Source organism: Ornithodoros turicata, chromosome 8 (assembly GCF_037126465.1).
Source record: "Ornithodoros turicata isolate Travis chromosome 8, ASM3712646v1, whole genome shotgun sequence".
Classification (NCBI taxonomy): Eukaryota; Metazoa; Arthropoda; class Arachnida; order Ixodida; family Argasidae; genus Ornithodoros; species Ornithodoros turicata.
Genome location: NC_088208.1, coordinates 32,404,047 through 32,426,522, shown reverse-complemented (window position 1 = coordinate 32,426,522; position 22,476 = coordinate 32,404,047). Strand labels below are relative to the sequence as shown.

Genomic DNA, 22,476 nt, shown 5'->3' with positions numbered 1-22,476 from the left:
AAGTATGGAAATATATTATTCAAGCTGTAAGGAGGCAGCATCATGGAAGGCGCATACATCAGAGACCTAAGCCAATTTACGCCAACCGAAAGAAGAGTGGTGTGCGAAGCACTTCCAGGTCGGTTCACAGCGCAGGAGAGAAGAAAGTTTCATCATAGGAGGACAGGTGGGGTCAGCGAATGAAGCACAAATGAGAGAATCGGGTTGCGTCGTTTTCTCTGCCCAGTGTAGCACTCGCTTTCGAGGTAGATGCTCGAATCGCGCTACAACGGCGGGCTAAGGTTGTTACCGGGTTGATGAAAGAGCGACACTCGATGAATTCGCTTCACGGAGTGGCGCGCCTAGAAGCAGCATACAGTTGCTGGAGAAAATTGGGAGCCGAGCTTGTTTTGAACAGCTTTGCATCCTGACTGTTGCGGGATCGTTTGGCAAGTAGGGGGTTACGTCTATTGGAATAAATATACGCTCTGCTACAGTACGTCTATGCGCATGAGAGAAAGAAAATATTGGTGAAAGCACGTGACAAAGCGTCTGTCCACTCATAAAGCAGCAATAAGGGGGCATTCGCAGACGGGCCTCAACACTATCGTGAAAAAGATGAAGGCTCGCCATTGTCGGTCTCACAGAGGCGACTGGCACTGTGGGCCTTCCGGCTTCTAAGGGAACTGTGCCAACATACGTCCGACAGCGTCTGACGAAAGCCCAGGAGAAACACCAGATAGCACAGCCGACACCGGGATTCCAAAGTTGAGGGGCTGCGCGAAAGGATGGTCTACTTGCATAGCGTATTGGGAAGCGCACTCTCAGAAAAAGGGAGTAAAGGTGGGAGAAATTGCAGCTTCTAGTCCCCTAAATTCCCGTTACTTCCCATTTTAGTCCCTGATCCCGAAATTTACTCTCCCAGCACGGCAAAGCTCCCTTGACGTATATGCATTTAGTCCCAAAAAGGACTGATCGTCCCGAAAAGGGTTACTGGTTCTTAAAATGCATCTAGACCCCGTAAGGGCCATAAATTGCTAATTTCCTTAGAGTGCAGCTGTAAAACCTGCTACGAACATTAGTGTTTCGTTTCAACATGTCTTTTAAACATATTGTTTCTTATCGTCGTCAATGCTATTAACGAATATTCATTTTATTTTCTTCACAACGTTTTACGGCCATGCAGCAAGCATCTATAAGTGTTATGGTGCAGCCGGCATTCATGCTGATGGATCCTAGATCTCCACATCTTTCTTTTCTCCGCTACAATACTACTAAGAATAACGTTACTTTCTATTCTCCTAGAGACATGGCACATCGGAGAAGGCGGGATACCGCTCTCCTCAGCAGATTCTGACATCGTGGGTGGAACGACGGATGATCTGTGACCCCACATCGACTCAGTAACTCACTTTAGCTACCCTCGGAACGTGATTGCCCACTAAGGTATTCTTTACCAAGGAACAGCGAGACGTCATGTCTGGCTAACTTTTCCTGCCAAAATGTATAGCTCCCCCTACCCCTTCGGAGAAGGCGCTAGCATCAAGGAGCGTTCATTGCAGATTATTACAAAGAGGTTGACGAGACAGAGAGACAGTACCAACCAATCAAGATCACGAGCTGTAAGCAGTAAGTGTGAGTGAACACATTGCACACGCATAGCAGATAATTTATAGCAGACACGTTCCTTTCAGGACTGATTCTGCTATCCATCATTCTCATCTGTCCAACAGCGCATTATGCTGACATAACCACCTCGGGCACTTCTGCGAACGCCTGCTTTGACTATAACCAACGTAACACTAATGGCAGACAACGGAGATTTTGCTCGAAAGGACATCAGGTGACGACACGGAGCTCTATTAGTAGTAAGGGTCCAGGGGAGGACCACTTAGGAACAGTCATGGCTTCTTTCGGTCTCGTCTACTTTGGTTTGTTCACTGAGCCCAGAGTAGACACTATGTAGCAGTTAAGAGTTACGAACTAACTTCGATATTATTTTGTCCCGCGTTGATCGAATCGGATATGACGTATATTTGCAAGTTCCAATGGCAATGTAAGTAGAGTTTCACACCTGAGGCATCATCACGGTTTAGTTGTTCCTGTATGTTTTCTCAACACCTCGTAATACGGGCAGAAGTACAAGGATGCCGTTATAAAGCAAGGGCAGTTCCGATCGAAAGAGAAAAAAGAGGTGTGCGCATATGACCTACGTAGATAACGTTGCAAGGCGACATCTAGTGGTTGCCTCCTCAAACGTTTCTTGTGTGTGTTACCCTCTCTTATTGTTTTTACTGAACAGTTTCGCAGACATGCTCGCAATCAACTCGAAATGGGGCAATTCAAGAAGCGTAATTGCCGCATTACAGAAAACAACTTTGATAAACTTTCTTACCGAGAGGGCCATCCGAAAACATAAATAAAGGGAGGGGGGAAGGGAAATAGTTCTGCTCTTACGCAACCACTCTTCTTCCCCTACGACTCATAGCTCCTTAGGCTCATCTCTGTACCCCTCATAGAAGACGTAAGCCACAAGATTTCTATTGACCAACAGCCATTGACAGCCACCCGCCCAACTTCCTCATCGCCGCGTATACTGTAATCCGTGCTCTATACTTAGGATGATGAATCACGAGAGATTCTTCCCACCAAACCGTCGACAAATACTCCCGGCAGCTGGCTCACCCATCCATCCACGTCCCGCACGGAAGCAAACTACCAGAAACGACGCAGGTCAGAAAACGTGGCAAATAATGTGACCGATAACTTACCGACGGCGCCCTGGCTTTACCGCATCACCGTGCAGATGTGTTCGTACAGGAAACGACGGCCGCTATCGCTAACGACACCTTATTCCATCTACAGTCGCATCGGCGCTAAACGACCGACAGTCCGAGAAATCGTTTTGAACCTCCGCAGGAAACCACAAGTAACGCTATAGCGCTGCTGCTCCTGTCACTCCGCACTTGCTGTTGCCATTTGGCCTCTTTGCTTGTGTCCCCCACGTAATGTAAGGGCTTCGTTTCAAGGGTTCGTCCATTACTGGTAATTCGAGTCGCGATCGTTGAACAACTGCGTCATGTTGGGCGGATGGTAACAAGAGCGCTGACAAGATAAAGAGAGCAGAAATTTGGCCCCGAAGGAACAAAAAAAAGTATCATAAATGTCAGCTGTTCGTATCTATTTGAAGTTGGTTATGACCAAGACCGGCATACTTTGCGTATGCCTTGCATTTTGAAGCGATCGCTTTATGGGACCCACCAACGTCGACAACCGTGTTGGTCCGTCCGTAACAGTTGTAGAAAGAGAAGAGAAGAAGGAATAAGTTACAATGGCACCGAAACGAATTAAACGAAACGAAAAACATGAGACCCAAAGCAAACGTGTCACGTGTCATTCACTCAAGAGTGACACATGCTAAATACTTTTCTGTGGATATTACCTACCACACCTACAAGAAATGGAGTTGCAGGCGACATATGAAGTCACCACATAGCTCCAGGAAACACCCAGTTAAAAGAAGAAGAAGATCGAAGATCGGGATTGGACAGAGCTACATCATTGAAACACTTTCGCTTACTTTTATTTAATGTTCTTTCGTTCTTTTCTTTCTTTCTTTTTTTTTTTTTTTGCGGAATAGCAAGCCGACATGTAGTTTGACGGACCTTTCCTCCTCTTTTTTTTCCTTTGTTCTAATAAATATGTCCCCCCTCCCCAACGATGCTGCCAAATTTTCTTGCGTTATTTACGCGTTTCATCCGAACAGACGTTCTAACCATTATTACGACCTTTCCTTAAACAGGTTGTAAAACACACATACAAAGAAAGTGATAGAGAGAGCGCAATAATTTCACAGTCACATTATGAAGTCATCGAACCGTCCAGATATCCAACGTTTTACGTAAAAATTTGGAGAAATAATTCACAGGTCCTTTGTACAAGTGTCGTTTAAATGATGCTTTTCTCTCTAGCTCAAAATTCAAATAATCCTCAACTGTCCAATAAATGTCAGCGAGGGGCGCACATTCACACCTCCATTGTTTGCCTTTTTCAATCAATCAGTGAAACGCCGCGTAACGCTCTCTCACATTTTGTGACACCCTCAGAAGCAATAAATCGCCTAAACTGCCGGACATTGTTTCATCGTGGATGATGAAGAAAATCGATGCTTCTTTGGGCATAGCGGCCGCAGCAAAGTTTAACTTGGGCTCATTTACAGGGAGCGGCATGGTGTCAGCTGCGTTGATGATGATTAATGCTGAGCGAGCGACCTGTAAGTGTTACGCAAGCCCGAGGGCAGTTAATTACATAGGACTGCTCAGAATTGATTGAAGCCTTGTCAACGGCAGCTCATTGATCGGAGGCCTACCATGCCTCACTAACAAGGCATCTCCCCTTTCCCATGCATACAGAATTAATCGTTCGGCAAGGAAGATTGCGTGATGAAGAAACCAGGATAGGCTATCGCGCCCTTGTGTTCTTGCACTGATCCGGCACAGTTGATCAGCAAACTTAATATCAGAAAATTGATCTAATCGATAGCCGAAACCTTTTGTACTCTTGCCTCCTAATAGAGCTTATATTTTTGTAGAAAATTAAAATTGAAAATTACGGGCAACACTGTGGTGAAGTCGCCGCCATCTGCCCATTGCTAGCCAAGTACGGCGGTAAAACTACCTTACAGGCGCATAACCCTGTTTCTAAAACTATAGAAGTCGACCACGTGTCGGCTACGTAGTCACCATGAGCAGCACTGGAAATAGTTGCTACACTTCGCGTAGCCTGTTGCGCATTTACGTGCGAAAATGCCTCTATAGAACCTGTGAAGAACCTCAGAACTTGTACTGAGAAGGAATTTCACAGCGTGGCAGAAATATTGCTTGTCTGAACGAGCTTTGACAAGCTTTCAAACGATGCCTTCGCATCGTTTGCACGTGTACGTTGCATACGTTTCGTGAAATCTTGACGGTCGAATCAAATCCGAAACCACTTTAGCGTCACTATCCAGCGCTATCTCCAGGGGGTTTCCGTGTTTCCTCTGTTTGTGATCCGTTCGACAACTTTCTGTATTCACGCACCAAGATGCAGCATGATTTTTTTTCCCACTCCTACCACGCTTTTAGTGAATACAATGATTCCAATCCCATCGAACACTTCCTATCTGCAGGTTGTCGTGTTCATGCAATGGAGAGTGGTGTCTTCCAGTGGGCTTTGGAGGGCCAAGAAACAAATGGTACTTCAAGCATCACGGAAAGACGATACCGAGAGTTTGATTTCTGCTATCACTGCGAAATTCTTCTGTGGTGTTAAGTCGCATATTTCGGGCAGTTACCAAGTGATTTTAACGGCGTTTATCCCGTATCACCGTAGTCGAATGACTGGTGTCGAGGCGGTACTATTCATGCCTCATTTTCATGAGGAGGCCTTTTTACTTCACATGTGTTCTGGCGCTTGTGTAATATGACAACAACAACAACCAATAGATGATGACATCGGGTGTCTCACCACTGGGGTGCAGTACCCTACACCATTACATGCGAGACATTATACATGAGTGCAATTCATTTGTCCTACGGGGAATAAAAACAGGATGAACTGAAGGGAAACAAAGCACCGAAAGCTTTTCTTTCGGGTGTGTATATTATCAAAAACAGAAGCTCGCATTTTTACTAACGACGTCTCTTACGTCGAAACGTTTTAATACAGCGAAGCTAGCTCGGAGGTCTCCAGATTTTTCTCCCCCTGTAGCGCCCGAAATACTAGTGGCATTCCACGTACATTAGTAGTTGACGAATACATCTACATTTATAACGGGCGTCCCGGGTGTGCTGCTCGTACCGAACTCTTTCAACAACGGGAAACGACCGACTCTCGTGCGAGGCATCCCAACTTTTGTCGTCTGCTTTATTCCTTCCAAAACGGACTCGGCGACGCAGGGTCAGGGATATCATTTTATTCTGGCGCCGGTATTTTGCATGGTCTTCGCACGCAAATTTCGGAAATGGACCAGCCGTTTGTCATCGCAATGCCTGCTTTGTCCACTCTTTCATCCTTTCCTACGTTTCCTTTCTGAAAGCGGCGTCATGATGCACTTAACTGCCGCAGGCACTGATATATGTTCTTCTTCTTCCTTTTTTTTTTTCTTCTTCTTCTGTCTTGCTTTCCTGCGCAGGCGAAACCGTTGTCAGCTTCCTTGCACAAGTTTGCTTGCTTTGGTGTTAAAAAAAATAAAATGCGAACAGCACACAATGGCGTCTTCTCATCTCGGTCCGCGGAAATGCTGTGCGTGATAAAAGCCTTCACGCCTAATTGGGTACCTAATTACTGTTCATTAAAGTGTCCTTGGGATGCTGAGGGCACCTTCAGAGGCCCCCGAGGGACATCTTATGAGAGAGGGTACGCAGTGTGGGATTCGCCCCTTTCTTCGGTCGGGTTGGAAGATAAGATCTGTTAACGAGGGATCAGGGACCGATGGACGGAGTGCGGTGGTCGAGGGTGTTGGCACATCTCTGGCTTCTGTCTGGACGACGCAAAGCGAGGGCACAACGGAGGGCGAGGAAGAGCGTGTATAGTGATTGAGGGGGCTTGGACTCGTGCCTGGTGGAGTAGATAGGGGGGGATGACGTAAGAGTGATAATAAATTTGATGCCCCCGCTTCAGTACGTGTGAAGTGGGAAGAAGAAGAATTTAAGTTGAAAAACTTAGTTGCGGGGAAGCGGATGTTGATAACTTTCAGTGGAGCTCAACGGGACTGGAAAAATATTCTATGTACTATATGCGGGAGTGTCAGAAAAACTTCAACATCTGTCTCTCAAGCGTCCGGAAACACCACGGGAACCTTTTGAAAGATATGCGAGCAAGCGCACACGCAAGCAAGGAAATCTTGATGGTGAGCACCTTTGGTGATTTATACAGGGTGTCCCAGAAAACGTGTCATTGAATTATAATAAAAAAACTACACCACCTAGAGTCATGCGGTCAATGGCATTTGTTCTTACTGGGGTTTCGCCACATCCTCATGTGAATGTCGTGTAACGTAAGTTTAATTATGTAAATTTTTACGAGCTTAAGTCGGAAATTTGCCTAGTAAAGGTCACTCTTTTATCCCACCAATGTGAAGAGCGTGTCTAATTTAGTCAAATTAATGATAATTGACAGGGATATTCAGGAGCTATGCCATCGGAAAAAATAGCCGAATATCATGGTCTACGGAGGTCGCACAGAACAGCGCACGATGAATTTTTCAGCGCAATCTTTGTCAGTCCGACGAAAGGAGGTTGGAAACCCAGCCCTCCCCGACATCACAGAAAGTGATAAAACAGGCACGGCTTATCACGTCCGACTTTCGCTGGGATAATGCTTTCCCTCTCCCAATTTTAGGAACTGTTACTTTTTCTACTATCACTCTGTGGGCTGTTATATAGTTATAACGAGGGCCTACTGCACGTTGACTCCTAGAGGGAAATTGTGGTCGGCTATACACTCAGCAAGATGCACTGCACTGAGCTGAGAAAAACCCTCACCTCGTGCCATGGGCGACATCATGAGGAAATTGACACATGCTCCGCCGTGGCCGTGACCCAAGATGGTGACATTGCGTGGATCGCCTCCGAAGACGTCGATGTTTTCTTGAATCCAATGCAGCGCCGCTATTTGATCCAACAGCCCATTGTTAGCCCGCGATGCCCCGTCCATAGCTGGTAGGAAGCCTGTGGAAAAACGAAGAAGTCGGCCTCTTTCAGAAGCTGGCAAATACGAACCTTGTGAAAATAGAAATCAAATTTTCTGCTGCTGGTTTTCGTTCTTTTCCTTTTTCTTTTCTTTTTTGTGTGTGATTAGAATAACGTAGTATACTGAGGTTGTGAAGTATGGGGATACCAATGCTGGCGCACGTTTTCAAAACGAGGTTTCATGCAGAACTTAGAGCGATCACTTTTATTTCATTTATATACTGCATAAAAGCGAAGTGCCGCAGGAAAGGAAAAGAAAAGAAAAATACACATGCGCACATATTTGGCAAGCCCTTTCAAGATTACAGACGACGGAAAAGCCTTTTGTTGAGATTCACTTGTTGCAGAGAGCGAGATATTCGAGAGTATCCTCAGAGGCTTGTAACAGTTTATAATAATAATAATAATGATCACAATAATAATACTTTATTCGCAAAATTGAGAGATCGGAGCGAGCAAAAACCCCGAAGATGCGACTTGACAAGGCCCGTCTCCCATAGAGCAGTGCTGCAGTAAAACGAAAAATGATCATAACAGTACAAATGCTGCTGTGACTCACATTATCAAAAGAAAAAGAAAACACACGAAAACGAAGAACGCAATACAAGCCTCAATATGAACAGCCACGCGGATTAACAAACAGAACGAAGTTATGCATAGTGCAGGTACACACACACACACGAGAAATGCATTGAACTACTCAAAAAGGAATCGACGGGATCATATCTCGGGATCGGGATTGTGTTTGTGTTTGTTTACGTGTCTTGCCCATCGCTCAGGCTTGCCTATCGTGGGATCACATCTCCTACTACGTATAAAGAAAGTCAATATTGACATATTCAGTAGAGGATCACAGTGAATTCTAACATTTGGTTTGCGTGCCCCTAATTGATTTGAAGCCGGGGAATAGCCTATAGCTGCACCCAAGACGACAGGATTGGATTGGATATATGAAGAAAAATACGATATGGGAATGGCATGCTGTGGATTCGTCTCACTGCATGAAAAGGATATAATATTATGTTGCGCGTGAAAGCCAAAAAATAATGACAAAATTATTGTATGACTTGTTCTGTCTACTCTTCGGTATGTCAAGCACATTAATGTAAAGCATGTTTTTCTTCAGTGTAAGTTGTATTATCCATGTAATATCATATTGAGTTGTTTTAGTTTGTTGTTATTATGTAACCGATTTTTTCGGATGTTACAACAGCCACTTATATTATAATACGTGATGTAATGTAATCTATTGTATGTTACCATAATCATGTTTACCTGATATACAAATTATTGCAGTAATTTCTTAAATAATGTTCGTATGTCATATTTACATTTTCTTTTTTTTTAACCACTCCCCTCTGTATTGCCCGTTTAGGCCTCGAGGGCAAAATAGATAAATAAATAAATATGTCTTCGACAACCTATAGTTTTTCAATAATTCAAATATTGATCATACTTCATCAAACAGACCTTTTTGTGGGATGGCACTATGGAATATCTCATAGTACGCGAAATACCTTTGGTACAAATCGTAACGCCTAAAATCACAAACCACAAACTTTGCGCTTCAGGCAAGCATTTATCTCCCCTCTCGTATGACCCTCTCAAATGTTGCAGCACCGCGTGTTGTGTAAGACCACGCCCCGAGGCTGTCGAAGCAACCGCCGTCAGAGATTACATTATAATGCATGTTATGAAGGCGACAGCTGCAACAGTTCGCTTCCTAGATCCCCTTGACTCTCGACAATGGTCCACCCCTTCTTCGCTGCTTTTTGTTGCGGCATGCCTTGTATAACAACCTCGCATCACCCTTGTCGCTCCGCTGACATACTTACCAGAGGATGCCCCTCATATCGTCTTACGCTTTATGACGGTGGCTTTGCCTTTCCCCGAAATGTGCGCGATTTCCTGCCAGCGCGCTATCCGGTCTCGTCTCGGCGCCGGTGTAGCCCGGCAGATAACCGACGTCACCTACGCGAGGAATTGCCCGTGTGCTATACGTTTACGTCTATTGCGAAGCGTCGCTCGCTGGCATTGCGCAGAAATGTGCTCGCGTGCGGTCGTTTGCCCGGGAATGCTTTTCGAGGTATACAGAAATAATTTAACTTGTGGGGTAAGTACGAAGGGTGTTTGCGTGCGGAAGTCCGGCTTGTGAGCGATGGGCACTGTAGAGTTTTCTGAAGGCTCGGTTAGGGTTTGAAAGCGTAAATAAACTTTGTTGATTTTGCTGTGGCTCGTTCCGCCATAATGGCCGCCAATCGGGAGTAGCTTCTTGTCACGTGCTGCGCTTTAAAAGCTTTAAAAAGAGGAAACCTTGCACAGATGTCCCGAAGCGTGCACTTCTAACAGCGAAATCTATTCCCAAATTCTTTGATAGTTTGGCTTCTTTTTTGCGAAGCGTGCGGTATGATTGGTTTCACCTGGTTTGGTTTGGTGCAGGAAAAAAAATAAAATGAATATTGTGCGCTCATGAAGAATGCTGGCTACTCCAATTCAACTAGATATTAAATAAAGTCGGTAGAGTGATAATTAATGAAGAAATGACCTAAAAGGAAAACTGAAGACACAGTCGCGTGTCGCCCATGGTTATCCCTATGACGCATTCAAACGTGTCAGGCCAAATTAAATACTTGAAACTTGTGTATGAAATTAAATATTTCGAAAACATTTCATGTCCACTGGATCAGTCTTGGGAAAAGTTACTTGAAAAAGAAACTGGGTTCCAGTTACAGTTACTAAGCGAACAAAAGTAACTAAGTTACGGGTACAGCTACAATTAACTTCGTTACTCTGCAGGCGCTTTCCAAAATGGCAAAAACAAGAACTTGAGTTTAAAAACTTTGATTCGAAATTCTTTACTAGTGCAATGTGAACTGCTTGTGCAGGTTGTGCTGGAGCAACAGCTGCTGCTCCAAGTTTGCCTCTGGAAGCTTGCCCAGCTTTATTCCAAAACATCAACACCAATGCTGAACAGTCGCTCAACTGGGACACTGTACGGGACCAACGCTTCTTACATATTGCACTTAGGACCGCGGAGCACAGAATTGTTCTCTCGTCATCGGAGTAATGGTAATGTTTCATATCGTAGAAATAACAAAATCAACTTTAATTTGAGCCATTTACCAGGCTAGGGTCCCAGCGTCGTACTGCTGTGCGAGGGTACTGCGAGTATATATCCTAGCATAGTGAGGTAGTGAGGTGTCACCACCGGTAACCTCGAGTCGAAATTAACCTCGAATTCTCGAAACGATTCTCTGAAAGTAACTCGTCACTGTGCCTTGTTACTGTATTCACCCTTTCACTGTTTACAACACGACCGGAAGTTGTGTAGGGTTCCCAGCGCCAGCGGCTACATGTGGCGCCACGCCGTGTCACTCATTGCACCCTTTCACTGTTTACAAATAGTGAAAGGATTTAACTCAGATGAGTGGCAGGGCGTGGCGCCACATGCAGACGCTGACGTCGGGAACCCTAGACAACTTTCGGTTGTGCCTTCTGCTTGTAAACAGTGAAAGGGTGAATAAAGGTAACCAGTTGCAGCTGACAGTTACCAGCTCCCGTGGCATAGTGGTTAGGGTGGCTGCCTTCCACTGCGAGACTGGGAGAGGTGACGCGGGTTTGAATCCCTATGCTTTACGGCACACTTTAAAGACGGATGTCGGCACAGTTGCCCCTGAAGTCGGCCCAGGACGCATACTAATCCCCCCTGTGCCTCACGCCTTCCTGCTGTCCTATCTCCATATGTCCACGTCTGTACACCGCTCGCAGCCACAATTGCTTCGCGGCGCTAACATTGAATTTTTTTAAAAAGTTACGAGTTACTTTTCCAGGAAGTAGTTATTTCGAACTAAGTTACTTCCCAAGACTGCACCGGACATAACAATGAGATTTCCTCCCCAAAGAGACAAAAAGAAAAGAACGAAGAAGCCAGCTATGCAGCCAACCGAAGAACAACATGCAAAGGGCAACAAGTAGCGCGAGTCAAGAAATATGGCGGACGGCGTCGCGTTGAATTTGCTGGTGCAGGGTGGAGCGCGCACATAATGGGGGAAAGACAAGGAGGTTGAGAAAGCCAGGACTCACCCAGAATGCCGAGCCTGTAGTTAATGGTGACGACGAGCACATTGCCGTAACTGGCCAGCACGGATCCGTCGTAGGAGTTGCCCGAATTCCATTCGTACGACTCGCCGTGGATGAACATTATCACTGGTAGTTTCGCCGGGTCGCGTGCCACTGCAGAAAATAGAAAAAAAAGAGAAAGAAAATGGCGGAGATTAAGCCTAACGACTGCCAGCACAAGGAACGAGTTTTAGCTTTTTGCTCACCAGTTTACTATGCAGCTCATTAAGAGTTGCGCTATATTTAGACAAGGAGTGAAAGCACAGAGATGCGCGGAATTGATCCTATCACAGTGCGCGAAAGGGTGATGTGCGCACAGTGATTTTCCGCTCTTCCTTGCATGTTAAAAAAAATGAATTTCCTTATAAACTACCTGGTTGTGACGAACGTGCAGGAAGTTATTGCCTGGTTCGCGGTGCTTAGCCTTAGACGTACTGCTGTTGATTTGTAAAAGAAAAAAAAATGGAGATGTTGCTGTTTTGCATGAGACTTGCCCAGGATAGAGTCCAGGAAGCTTTCATGGCTTGACATTACTGTTTACCATTTACTTGTTGTTGACATATCAAAATAGAATAATTTACGTTGCGACATGAAAACATTCAGACACTTCGACAAGTGAAGGAAAGCATATCACATGAAAGTTCACTACCGTATTGAGCGAGGACGGTCTCGCGATGAAATGCAACTATGCGGTACATAGAGACGGTGCAGGTCACAAGAGGGACCGATGCTAATTCGGTGTATCGTGGTAACTGCTGGTATTATCTGTAAGTTTGCTAAAAGTGTTGCGTCTTCGTTCGTAAAGGTTGTAAACCTACGTGAAAAATCAGAGCAATAAATATCAAACCCCGGAAAAGCTCTGAGTATACATCTCTATGGCAATAGAATACGAGTGTTGCATTAATATATATCATGATGGTTCCATAGGCTAGTGGGGGAAAATTTTTGTGAAGAACGCACTAAATGCTAACGGTAAAACAATACCGTTCTACCGATAATATAAAGTCTGTTGAACGAAGTAAGGTCGATTTCGACAGTGAACAACAACAGCAACTTTTTTTTTTTTTAAGGTCCGTCACGCCGAGCTGATGTGTGTTCAGCCAGGATTGTATCTGCACGCAAGGAAGCACCATAAGAAAATCTTACGGTGCGGCCGCATTATTTGATCATACGTCAAAGGCCTAGAGAGTGCGTTCCATCAAATCCTAAGCATCTCAACGCTGGTCTAGACAAACGTTTCTTTTATGTTATGGCAGAAGATACCCCAACTGGGTCATATTAAATTTCACGATCTCTCTCTCTTTTCCTATTAAAGTCTTTCTGGGTGTATCCTGGTCACGCGGGTTTTCCAGTTGGACGGTGATTATCGATGATCATTTCATCATTTAATGACGCGAATGACCATAAACTACTGGCCTGCCCTCTCAAAGTTGATGAGGTAGTTCGTGTGATCGGCGCTTCGCTGACGCTCTGGCGGTAGAGCCTGTCCATGCACCCACTCTTTGTGCACTGACAAAGATGCGTAAAAATGCATGTGAACAATCAGGAAAAACGGGGGAGAATAATGAAAAAAAAACAACAACATTTATTTGTCCAGCGAGGTACGTGCAGCCACTGACGTGTATACTACGTGGACTGCACATAAAGCGCTCTCCTCAGAGCAGAGAATTGAAGCCGCTTTCTCGTTACCGAACTGTTTTTCCAATTGGCCGACAACAGAGTGACGTCATGTCCTGTTTCACGGCGGCTGGGCCTAGCTAAGACGGGCTTTGATACTCTAATTAAATTTTCAGGAACATCGCGCGTACTTCGTTGTCCAAGATGAAACAAGTTGTATTTCTCAATTTCGTTTTCCCCTTCTTGTCATCTGCTGTATAAAAACGTCAGTTTTCACTTCTCCGATCCTATGCTTCTGTGTAGAGTCGCGTTTCCGAGACTGTCCCCGCACGCGCGCGTCGTACCGCCGACGCCGACGATAAGTACTCCACCGGATGCCCACGCACTCGTACTTCCGACAAGAGAGTTGACGTCACGCACACGCGGCGATACGCTGTCTATATAGTATGGAGGTCTGCGGCAGAACCAACACAGACGCAAAGAGTCGAAGAGTGGTCGCGATGAAGCGCATGGTGTCCCATGTCCCGAATTCTTGTCTCAGATGTGTATTACCCCGTGATACTTGAGAACTTTGCCGTTAAACACAGCTTCCTCTGCAGGTATTTCCGCATGTGGAAGAGATTTTAGCGCATACTGCATTATAAAAATAGAGAATGAAGCCACAGAAAGCGTTCATCCGTCCGTGACATTCTTCTCTAAACGCTTGCTTTCACTGCACTGGAACTATGTACACAGAAACAACCTGAGCGCAATATCTGTCCCCGAGTGTCTTTGCTAGCAGGTGCCTCTCGTAATGTAGCCCAATGAGGATTTTACAAAGCACGAGAGAAGGGGTTTTCCTTCCATACCTGTACTGTGGGGAGTGAAATAGCACAGAGTTGGCGTTCAGTGACCTGATACGATCGCACGCGATATTGACAGAATTTTACATTTATACGGAATATACATCATTTACGGACATTACATTTACAAGAATTGGCTGTATCTTTGGACAATGTGCCAAATGTTTTTACATGCGGTAGCTGTACACTGTTTAGAAACAGCAGGCACAACCGGAAGTTGTCCTGGGTTCCCAGCGTCAGCGGCTACAGGTGGCGCCACACCGTGTTACTCATTACAGACTCATTGCAGTTAAACCCTTTCACTGTTTACAAATAGTGAAAGGGTTTAACTGAAATGAGTGACACGGCGTGGCGCCACATGTAGCCGCTGACGCCGGGAACCCCAGACCAATTCCGGTTGCGCCTGCTGTTTGTAAACGAAAAGGAAAAGGCGTGAAATTTAGCTTCGGTTCTCGTTCGCTGCCACATGCCATTGGAAACACGGAACTTACTGGGATATAGTACAACTGATATACACACATGATGGGAAGTGCATCAAGACGAGAGCCGCCAATATTTCGAACAGAGACTGTTCTTCTTCTGGGCCCAGAAGAAGAACATTACGACTTCTTGGAACAATACGATATCTTGGAAACGCTAAATAAATGGCGCATACGATGAGGTTGAAACTCTGCACGGTCAGAACCTCAAGGCCTACATCATCCGACAAATCCGCTAGCGATGGTGGCGCTCTCCTGCGAATAACGTCACGTGAATATACCCTATAAGGCCCGTCATGTGACCGCGTCACGTGGTGGTTGACCGCATGAAGCGAACGACCGACATACACGGTGATTGGCTCTAAAAAACTATCGCTTTAATACTCTGCCAACGGCTCTTCAAGGCCTATCGTGTACTCTAAATATAGATGTTCGTCCCCTTCTTTCCATAATATGCATTAGGCGTCCGCAACAAAGAATCTAGCTGAATCTCGTGCGCCTGCATCTTGATGGCTGAATAAGCTGCTTATCGGCATTCAATAATGAGCGGCACCCCTGCAGCTCAGCTTGCTCGATTCTCGTTGTAACCGGAGCCTGTGCGCGAGCGATAGGGCGACGGCATAGCGACATCGACACGCGAGAGACATTATTTGCAAGGGGATGCTTCCGCGTGCAGTAGTAATCACGTCTATGATCATGATGAGATACGCTGGAATGTGTCACTCTGTCCATAGTTTCACCGGTCAATACACTGATGAGGAGGAAACTGGGTTGCGTGGATGACGGTCAGGGAATGGAAGGAAAATATGTACGCCGGAATTACAAGGTCTCGAATGCCGCAGGGTCGTGTTCGTTACACGTGCCCGTTCGTGCCCTTGCACCTTGCGTTTGAATAAATGGAGACCGACACGTTTTCTACTCCGCAGTCTAAGCTGAGTTTCTCTGACGTCGGGTTATATGTGTAGGTATAGTTTGAAACTATATATAAACTATATCCGCGCCACACGGCGGTAAGGATAGGCTGTAAATCATCGCGGGAAATCATTTGAGGAGACCAATGGGAGGACACTATGCCTCTTGAGAATGTCACAAGGGGGAAAGTGCAAATTGCGGTTTCCCTCACGAACTACGCATCGATTGAATCCTTTGAATCCTTTCTCAATCCTTTGAATCCTGAATGTTACGACACGTTTCATTAGGCTACGGAGAAATCTTTGCACTTCAGTGCCCCTTTAAACTGATGTTTAAGGAGTGCCGCACCTCCAGTTATGCAACCATCGTCCAAATTTTGTTCTCCATTCTGTCCCCCATATTTCACTGTTTCCTGACAGCAGGTTCCCTTTCACATCCGTTTTACAATACGAGTTGAGTGCAGTTCTAATCAATACGTGATCCCTTAAAATGGACTTCCGCGACACACGATACGGAACGGGGACGGGACGGAGACATCCAATTTTCCTCGACCCACGACTTCAGCGGGTCATACGTCGGCCAGGAGAAACTGGCTTCTTCCCCGAACGACCACCAATCACGCCAAACAAAAGGAATCGTCCCATCCGACACTGGACGCCGTCTACGTGAGCAACATTAATCGACGGTAGGGCCACGATACTTATCAGATAGATCGAGCCGATCGTGCCATAAGCTCGCGTCTGGACAGGGACCGTTTCTCGCTGACAAATGGTGTTAGCGCAACAACCGAAGAGACACTCCACGTTGTGTTGGCGCCACGTTGGCGGCCCGATGATGAATCACGGTGTCGCAGCGGTCAACACAATGGCTGCCGGCTATAGTGTCTCACCAGTGGCACCAAAGAGTGCCTGATTGAAGGTAGGAGGGGGGGGGTCACGCTCTTTACTTGCTTCATTCGATGCCGTCTTTGGGAGAACTTCCCCCGCTTCGATTACACAGGGTGAAGGAAGTGGGCCGTATATAGTTGGGCGACTGAGCGTTAACGTGAGAGTTATGTCCCCAAAAAGGCTTCGACAAATTAAGTCCCCGCGAGCTCGCGTTTTTTTTTTTTTTTTTTTTTTTTTGGGGGGAAGTTGCTTTCACTGATAGGGCTGCCGTTGCTTTTGAGTTGTGATCGTGTTTCCGGAGAAGGTGGTGCGGTGCGTGTATTTACAGCCCCTCTGCGCGTTGCGTCGATGGAGAAAGGTGAAGTATTTGCGATTGGCTTTCCGACAGGGGAATTTGGTCGTATATGGTGCAACCGGGCATATCGACATTCTATGACTAGCTGAATGCGTGCTGAGTGTGCCTCCAGCGATTCCAGCATCTTACATTCATTTGTTCGAAACTTTTGAAACTGCATGTTGAGCTCTATCATTTTAGCTCTCTCATCTGTTTGTACGCGTACTTTCTGTGTGTATAAGCGTACTGGGGTAGCAAGTTCGACTTCATCGTAACTCACATCCCGATTTTTTTCTTTATCGCGTCACCATCGCCATCACGTAGGAAGTATTGAGTTTCTTATGGGCGCACAAATATTTATAGCAGTTTATAATAGGGACTGCAAGGCCCCCATCACACATTAAATGCATTGCATATTACACTCCGCAACTGTCCTGACGGAGTATGTCAAATACTATGTAACATGACGACGAAGCCCTTAACGTAGCAACGAAGGACGTAACGTAGCAACACAACACGTTGAGCTCGTGTGCATTGAAACTCTTGAAAACCTTTGAACCTGAAATTTCATATATCAAGGCCCTGCAAGCCCTTGAAAATCCTTGAATTTTGGGGGTATTTCTTCACGCTGTCATTTAACGGGCAACGCCACGGCTTGGACTGTCCCCTCGTGTGCAACCTAAACTGAGCGCTCCGCGTAAATGTGTTCGCTAACCAGACCAAATGTAGACTGGCGTTGTTCCTCAGTCTGGCCACACTGGGATCTCCGATCGCGTCTAGTTCTGCGCTATCGCATTTCTTGTCAACGTCGTCTGGCAACCCTTCGTCCACGTTGTCGTCTGCACGTGTGCCCACCTGCGTTCCCGTGTTCACAATGCGCATTTTCTTTAATGCTACCTGACCCGTTATTGAGCGCTGTGACATTGCTGTAACATGTGCACATGAAGTTAAGTGCACATTAAAGTAAGTGAAAAGCGGCCTTCAAAAAGAAGTGCCAACATGGATATAAAGAGTTGTACCACTCTCTTCGCTTTGATATTTTGGGCTAGTTATTTCTAGAATAATGTTTGCGTTGCTTTAGCTGTAGCGTGCACACGACCCAGTTTAGGGCGATATTGCCCTAAAGAGCGCTCGTAGGTCCTTGAAAAACCCCTAAAAAGATTCCGAAATTATCTGTATACGAATCCTGTAACGGGGCTGTAGTTTAAAATTTTCCGACACGCCTAAGCCGTACATTCACTAAGCCATCCAAAACACACACACACACACGCGACACCGTCAGCTGGCACCACATCACTCAGAGCCGAAATCCCAAGTAGGCGTAAATTGCGTAGAAAATAAAATCGAAGTCAAATAAATCATGTGAACGCTAATAACGTAAAAACACAGGGAAGTAAAATAAAGATATTTTATCTAGAAAAAAGAAAAAAGAAGAAGATGAAATCAGGAGAGACGGAATGTTCAGGTCCTCCCCCCCTCCCTCACTGGTATGGGATTACGTGCTGAGACAGCTTGGATGAGTGTCGTTTGTCAAAGTTTTAGGAACCTTCTTCTCAAAGCGCTCTTCGTCATACTTAATGGATTGGGTCCTTTTGTGCTTATCTTTTTTCACTCCTCTCATCTGAGTTCCTCTTACTGAGCACGTTCCTCAAGTCATTTTGCCTTTTATATCTCGTGTCCCTCGAGGTCTGTGGATTACGGTACGAATGAAATTTGGGTTCTCGCTTATGTAAAAGAATGCAAGAACTAATTTAGATGAGCTTAAAAAGCAGGGAAACCGAGTCTTTCTTTACTCGGTATTGGAAACGCATTCAGCTTTTCCAGATTTCCTTTACTCTGTACCAGTGGGCTAATCCTTGTTTATGTTCCTTGTGTGACATCTTCCGGCTCTTGTGAGCTCTTTTCACAGGACATATTATATTCGTAGTGGTAGTATTTGCTATAAAACATTGTCATACCATCGTCATACATGTAGCAGTTGTTGTATTGGAGCAGAACCCGTGTTAAATATAGATATATATATATAAATACCAATACCACACCAATATCATAATTACCAAAAATACCGTCCTTATACCATATACCATTCATACCACACGTACCAAGCCATGCTTCGCTTCACACTACTCAGCACTATACTCTAACCTCAAGTGATCTTCTACCTCACCCTCGTAATTGGATATATCGGTACCAACTTTACCTTACTCCGAACTCACGTGGTACTACTAGCCACCACAGCAATTGCCTTCCACTGTACTGAGACGCAGTACACCCTCAGCCAGCTTTGCACGTCTAGTTTTTATCCTCCATGCGTCAGGCTCAGTCATATAACATAGCGTGCATTAACAGGTTCCACCTTGTCGTCTTTCTTACTCTGGAATCTCTTTTTCATTCTCCCACACAATGGATGCGGTCTCAGGTAAACAATTTAAACGGAAGTGTGTTCCTTCTCGAATCCATAAATTTCCGTTAATGATGAAATAGACGCTGCCGTAGACAACAAATATCCGGACTCGTCGCGGCGTCACACGCGAAGCAGAACACGGTCTTCATTTTAAAGCCCCGGGGTTACTTTATTGAATCGCAGTTCCTGTGTTTCACGGCTGGGGAAACAGCGTGTCCAAAAGAGCATTCGCTCGGTGTGAGAACAGATTTCGGTCTCGTAGATATCTTGGCAAATTTACGTGGGCCATGTGTTTTCATTTCGGCGCGACAGCTGTTATTCCCCTTCCAGTTGGCTCTCTCGGGAAACATCGCCTAAAGGCAGCGAGGCGATGTTGCAGTGGGAGCGTCAGTGTGAACATTGCTAAAGGTTTAGGAAACACGTGTCCCGGAATGCTCCGGGGTGCTTTGCTGGAACCGAACTGTGCATTTGCGTTTATGCATGCCTAGAGCTATTGGGGAGACGGGAATGCGCGATTTTGCTTAACGATGCTTTTGTGCCGGTAGGACATTTTAAGTTCTAGGTATTACATTGAAGCTGGATCTTGGTGGAGGTATTGTTCGTCTAATTTATAGGGCACACTGTGTCTGAAACATAGAGTGTATAATGTAAAAGCCCGAGCCTAGGGAACACGAAGGGACAGACGCAACACGAAGTCAAAGTTGAGACTTCGTGTTGTGTCTGTCCCTGCGTGTTCCCTAGTCTCGGGGGTTTTACATTGTGCATCAACTTCACTAGCTCGCTTGTTTCTTAGCCATCTTTTCATTGACATAGAGTGTGTTTATTTTTATTCGTTACAGAATTTTTATGAAAAAAAAAAACTAGCGGAGCAAAATAGATGCCGTTTTTGCAGTTGAGTTCTACCGCCAGACTGACATCCGCTCGAAGAAAGTACGCAACTACAAGGTGACTAATTACAAAAAATGCATTAATTAACTCTTTAATTAGGGGATTTCGGGCAAAAGCGGTTAAAAAGGATGTGCGACCATCCTAGTTGAAAGCCATTCCACGTTTAAAAAATCCTGAAACGCGCACTAGCGTTAAGATGTCCTTCCCCGAATTTTGATATTCAAATGAGCTGAAACTGAAAAAGCGCGCCTGAGAAGCGCGCCTGAGAAGCGCACCACCCTCGCCGATAGAGGCTTATCTGGGCGGGAAAGCGATTTATCTGACCCGCAGGTCGGCACCTACTCCAATCATCTCCATCGCTCCAAATCACGTGACCCTCTGACGTGAAATGAAGGCTGTGCCCCCTGGCGTTCCAGGTCGCCGCAGTTTCGGTTTCGGCTCCATTTGCATATCAAAATTCGGGGATGCATATCTTCACGGACGTGCGTGCGTGTTTCAGGGTTTTTAAAACGTGGAATGACCGTCAGCCAATATGATTTCTCATTTTGATCCCCCGGTTTTCCCAGAAATCCCCTAATTAAACAGTTAATTAATGAATTTTAGGTAATGAGTCATCTTGTAGTTGCGTATTTTCTTCGAGGGGATGTCAGCCGCGCCGTAGAACTCAACTGCAAAAACGGCATCTATTTTGCTGTGCTAGTTTTTTAATAAAAATTCTGTAACGAATAAAACTAAACACCCTGTATAACGTTGATGGATCCGAACTAGGAAACCACAAATTCAGCAGCAATATATGATGATGTAGCGTGTGTGACTTCTAGAGTGTCCTAAACTTTCCCGCTGTTAGTACTTTTTTCTTTTGCATTCCGTGTTAGCGGCGCGAAGCAACTGTGGCTATTACCGGCGTGCAGGCGTGGACAGATGGAGAGAGGACAGCAGGAAGGAGTGGGGGACAGTCGGGTTAGTATGCGTGGTGGGCCGACTTCACGGGGAACTGTGCCGTCATTCGTCTGGAACAACAACAACAACAACAATAAATGAAGAAGTGATGATGACATGGGATGTCTGGAAAGCGTTCGGAAAACCCAGGGAAAACTTTTAGGCAGCACAGCCGGTGTTAGGATTCGAACCCACCACCTCCCAGTCTTCAGCACGAACCTTGCAACCACCAACCAGTCGGACGCCTTAGCCCCCCAAGCAGCATAACATCGTGTCCCAATATTGGCCCAATATTGGTCCAATCTTGGTCCAGTATTGGGCCGACATCGCCAATATTGGGCCAATAAGTTGTGCTGCTTGGGCCGATAGGGCATGCTGCTGGTCACTATTAGTTACTTGGTCAAAGCTGTTACGAAAGCAGTTGAATGATAGCTCGCTGCTATGCTATACACATACTTTGTGCATGTGGTACAAGTATGGACCAACGACAACCGATATCTGCCCCCAGATCAATTTCGTCTGGCGCGGTTGAACCGTAATTTTCTTGCAATACATAATTATTTGGTACACCAATATATCGCGGAAGCACCTCTCGCGATCTATTTGCGTCTGGTGCGTTCGCAACAAGCTCTTCACGCATTTCATGTCAAGCACTGCGGTCTTTTCACATATTGAAAAATCTTCTTATTGTTTTATTTCGATAACGCAGAAATGCACAGGATCTAAGTATGCATGGAAAACCATCAATACCAAGCAAGTTTTACCCCGAAAAAGTGGCAAAGGCATTGGGCCGGCAACAGTACCCGATTAGCAGGAATTATTTGTTTATTTATTTTCTATGACCAACGACTCTGCGCAAACGTTTTTACATACACCTGCCCCTTCTCCCCTTTACGATGAGACAGGTAAGGAGAAGAAAATGCTCGAGTTTATGGGCTCCTATCTGCTGTATCGGAGTCACTCTCATGGCATTGTTTTTTGAGGCAACAACAACAACAACAAAAAAGTGTAATCTAGTATATTTAATTTTTTTGTGTCTCTTTTATACCTTGTCTGTCTCTTTATCATATCACCCCATCAGTAATCTGGACAATGCCTTATAAACCCCTACACACTTGACGCCATTTATGAATGCAGGCACCGTTACCATTTTCTTGTGATATGCTCTTTCCAGCTGCCCCATTTTCGCGCAAAACCATTTTCACTCATAGTAAAGGGAACCCGGGTTGATCCTCAACGAAGCTCTCGCTATTGGAAGCCAATACGTTTGCCCAGTGTTCGCGCACAGTAAATCTGGCTTTTCTCGACAGCAATAACGGCTGCAGTGCTTATGCCTGCACGAATGG

General features: G+C 45.5%; 1 protein-coding gene and 1 long non-coding RNA gene across 3 annotated transcripts in view; one reads left to right on the top strand and one right to left on the bottom strand.

Moving 5' to 3' along the window:
- The window catches only part of LOC135367034 (uncharacterized), a 688,737-nt gene that overhangs the window by 420,516 nt on the left and 245,745 nt on the right, over window positions 1–22,476 (top strand). The gene's annotated exons all lie outside the window — the stretch shown is intronic.
- The window catches only part of LOC135367033 (neuroligin-4, Y-linked-like), a 206,965-nt gene that overhangs the window by 19,291 nt on the left and 165,198 nt on the right, over window positions 1–22,476 (bottom strand). For both annotated transcript variants that reach the window (XM_064600097.1, XM_064600096.1), the window contains exons 2-3: window positions 11,793–11,942; window positions 7,503–7,688 (exon numbers count right to left, since the gene is read on the bottom strand). In XM_064600097.1, coding sequence (XP_064456167.1) covers window positions 7,503–7,688; window positions 11,793–11,942 — 336 coding nt within the window. The remainder of the gene's footprint in view (window positions 1–7,502; window positions 7,689–11,792; window positions 11,943–22,476) is intronic.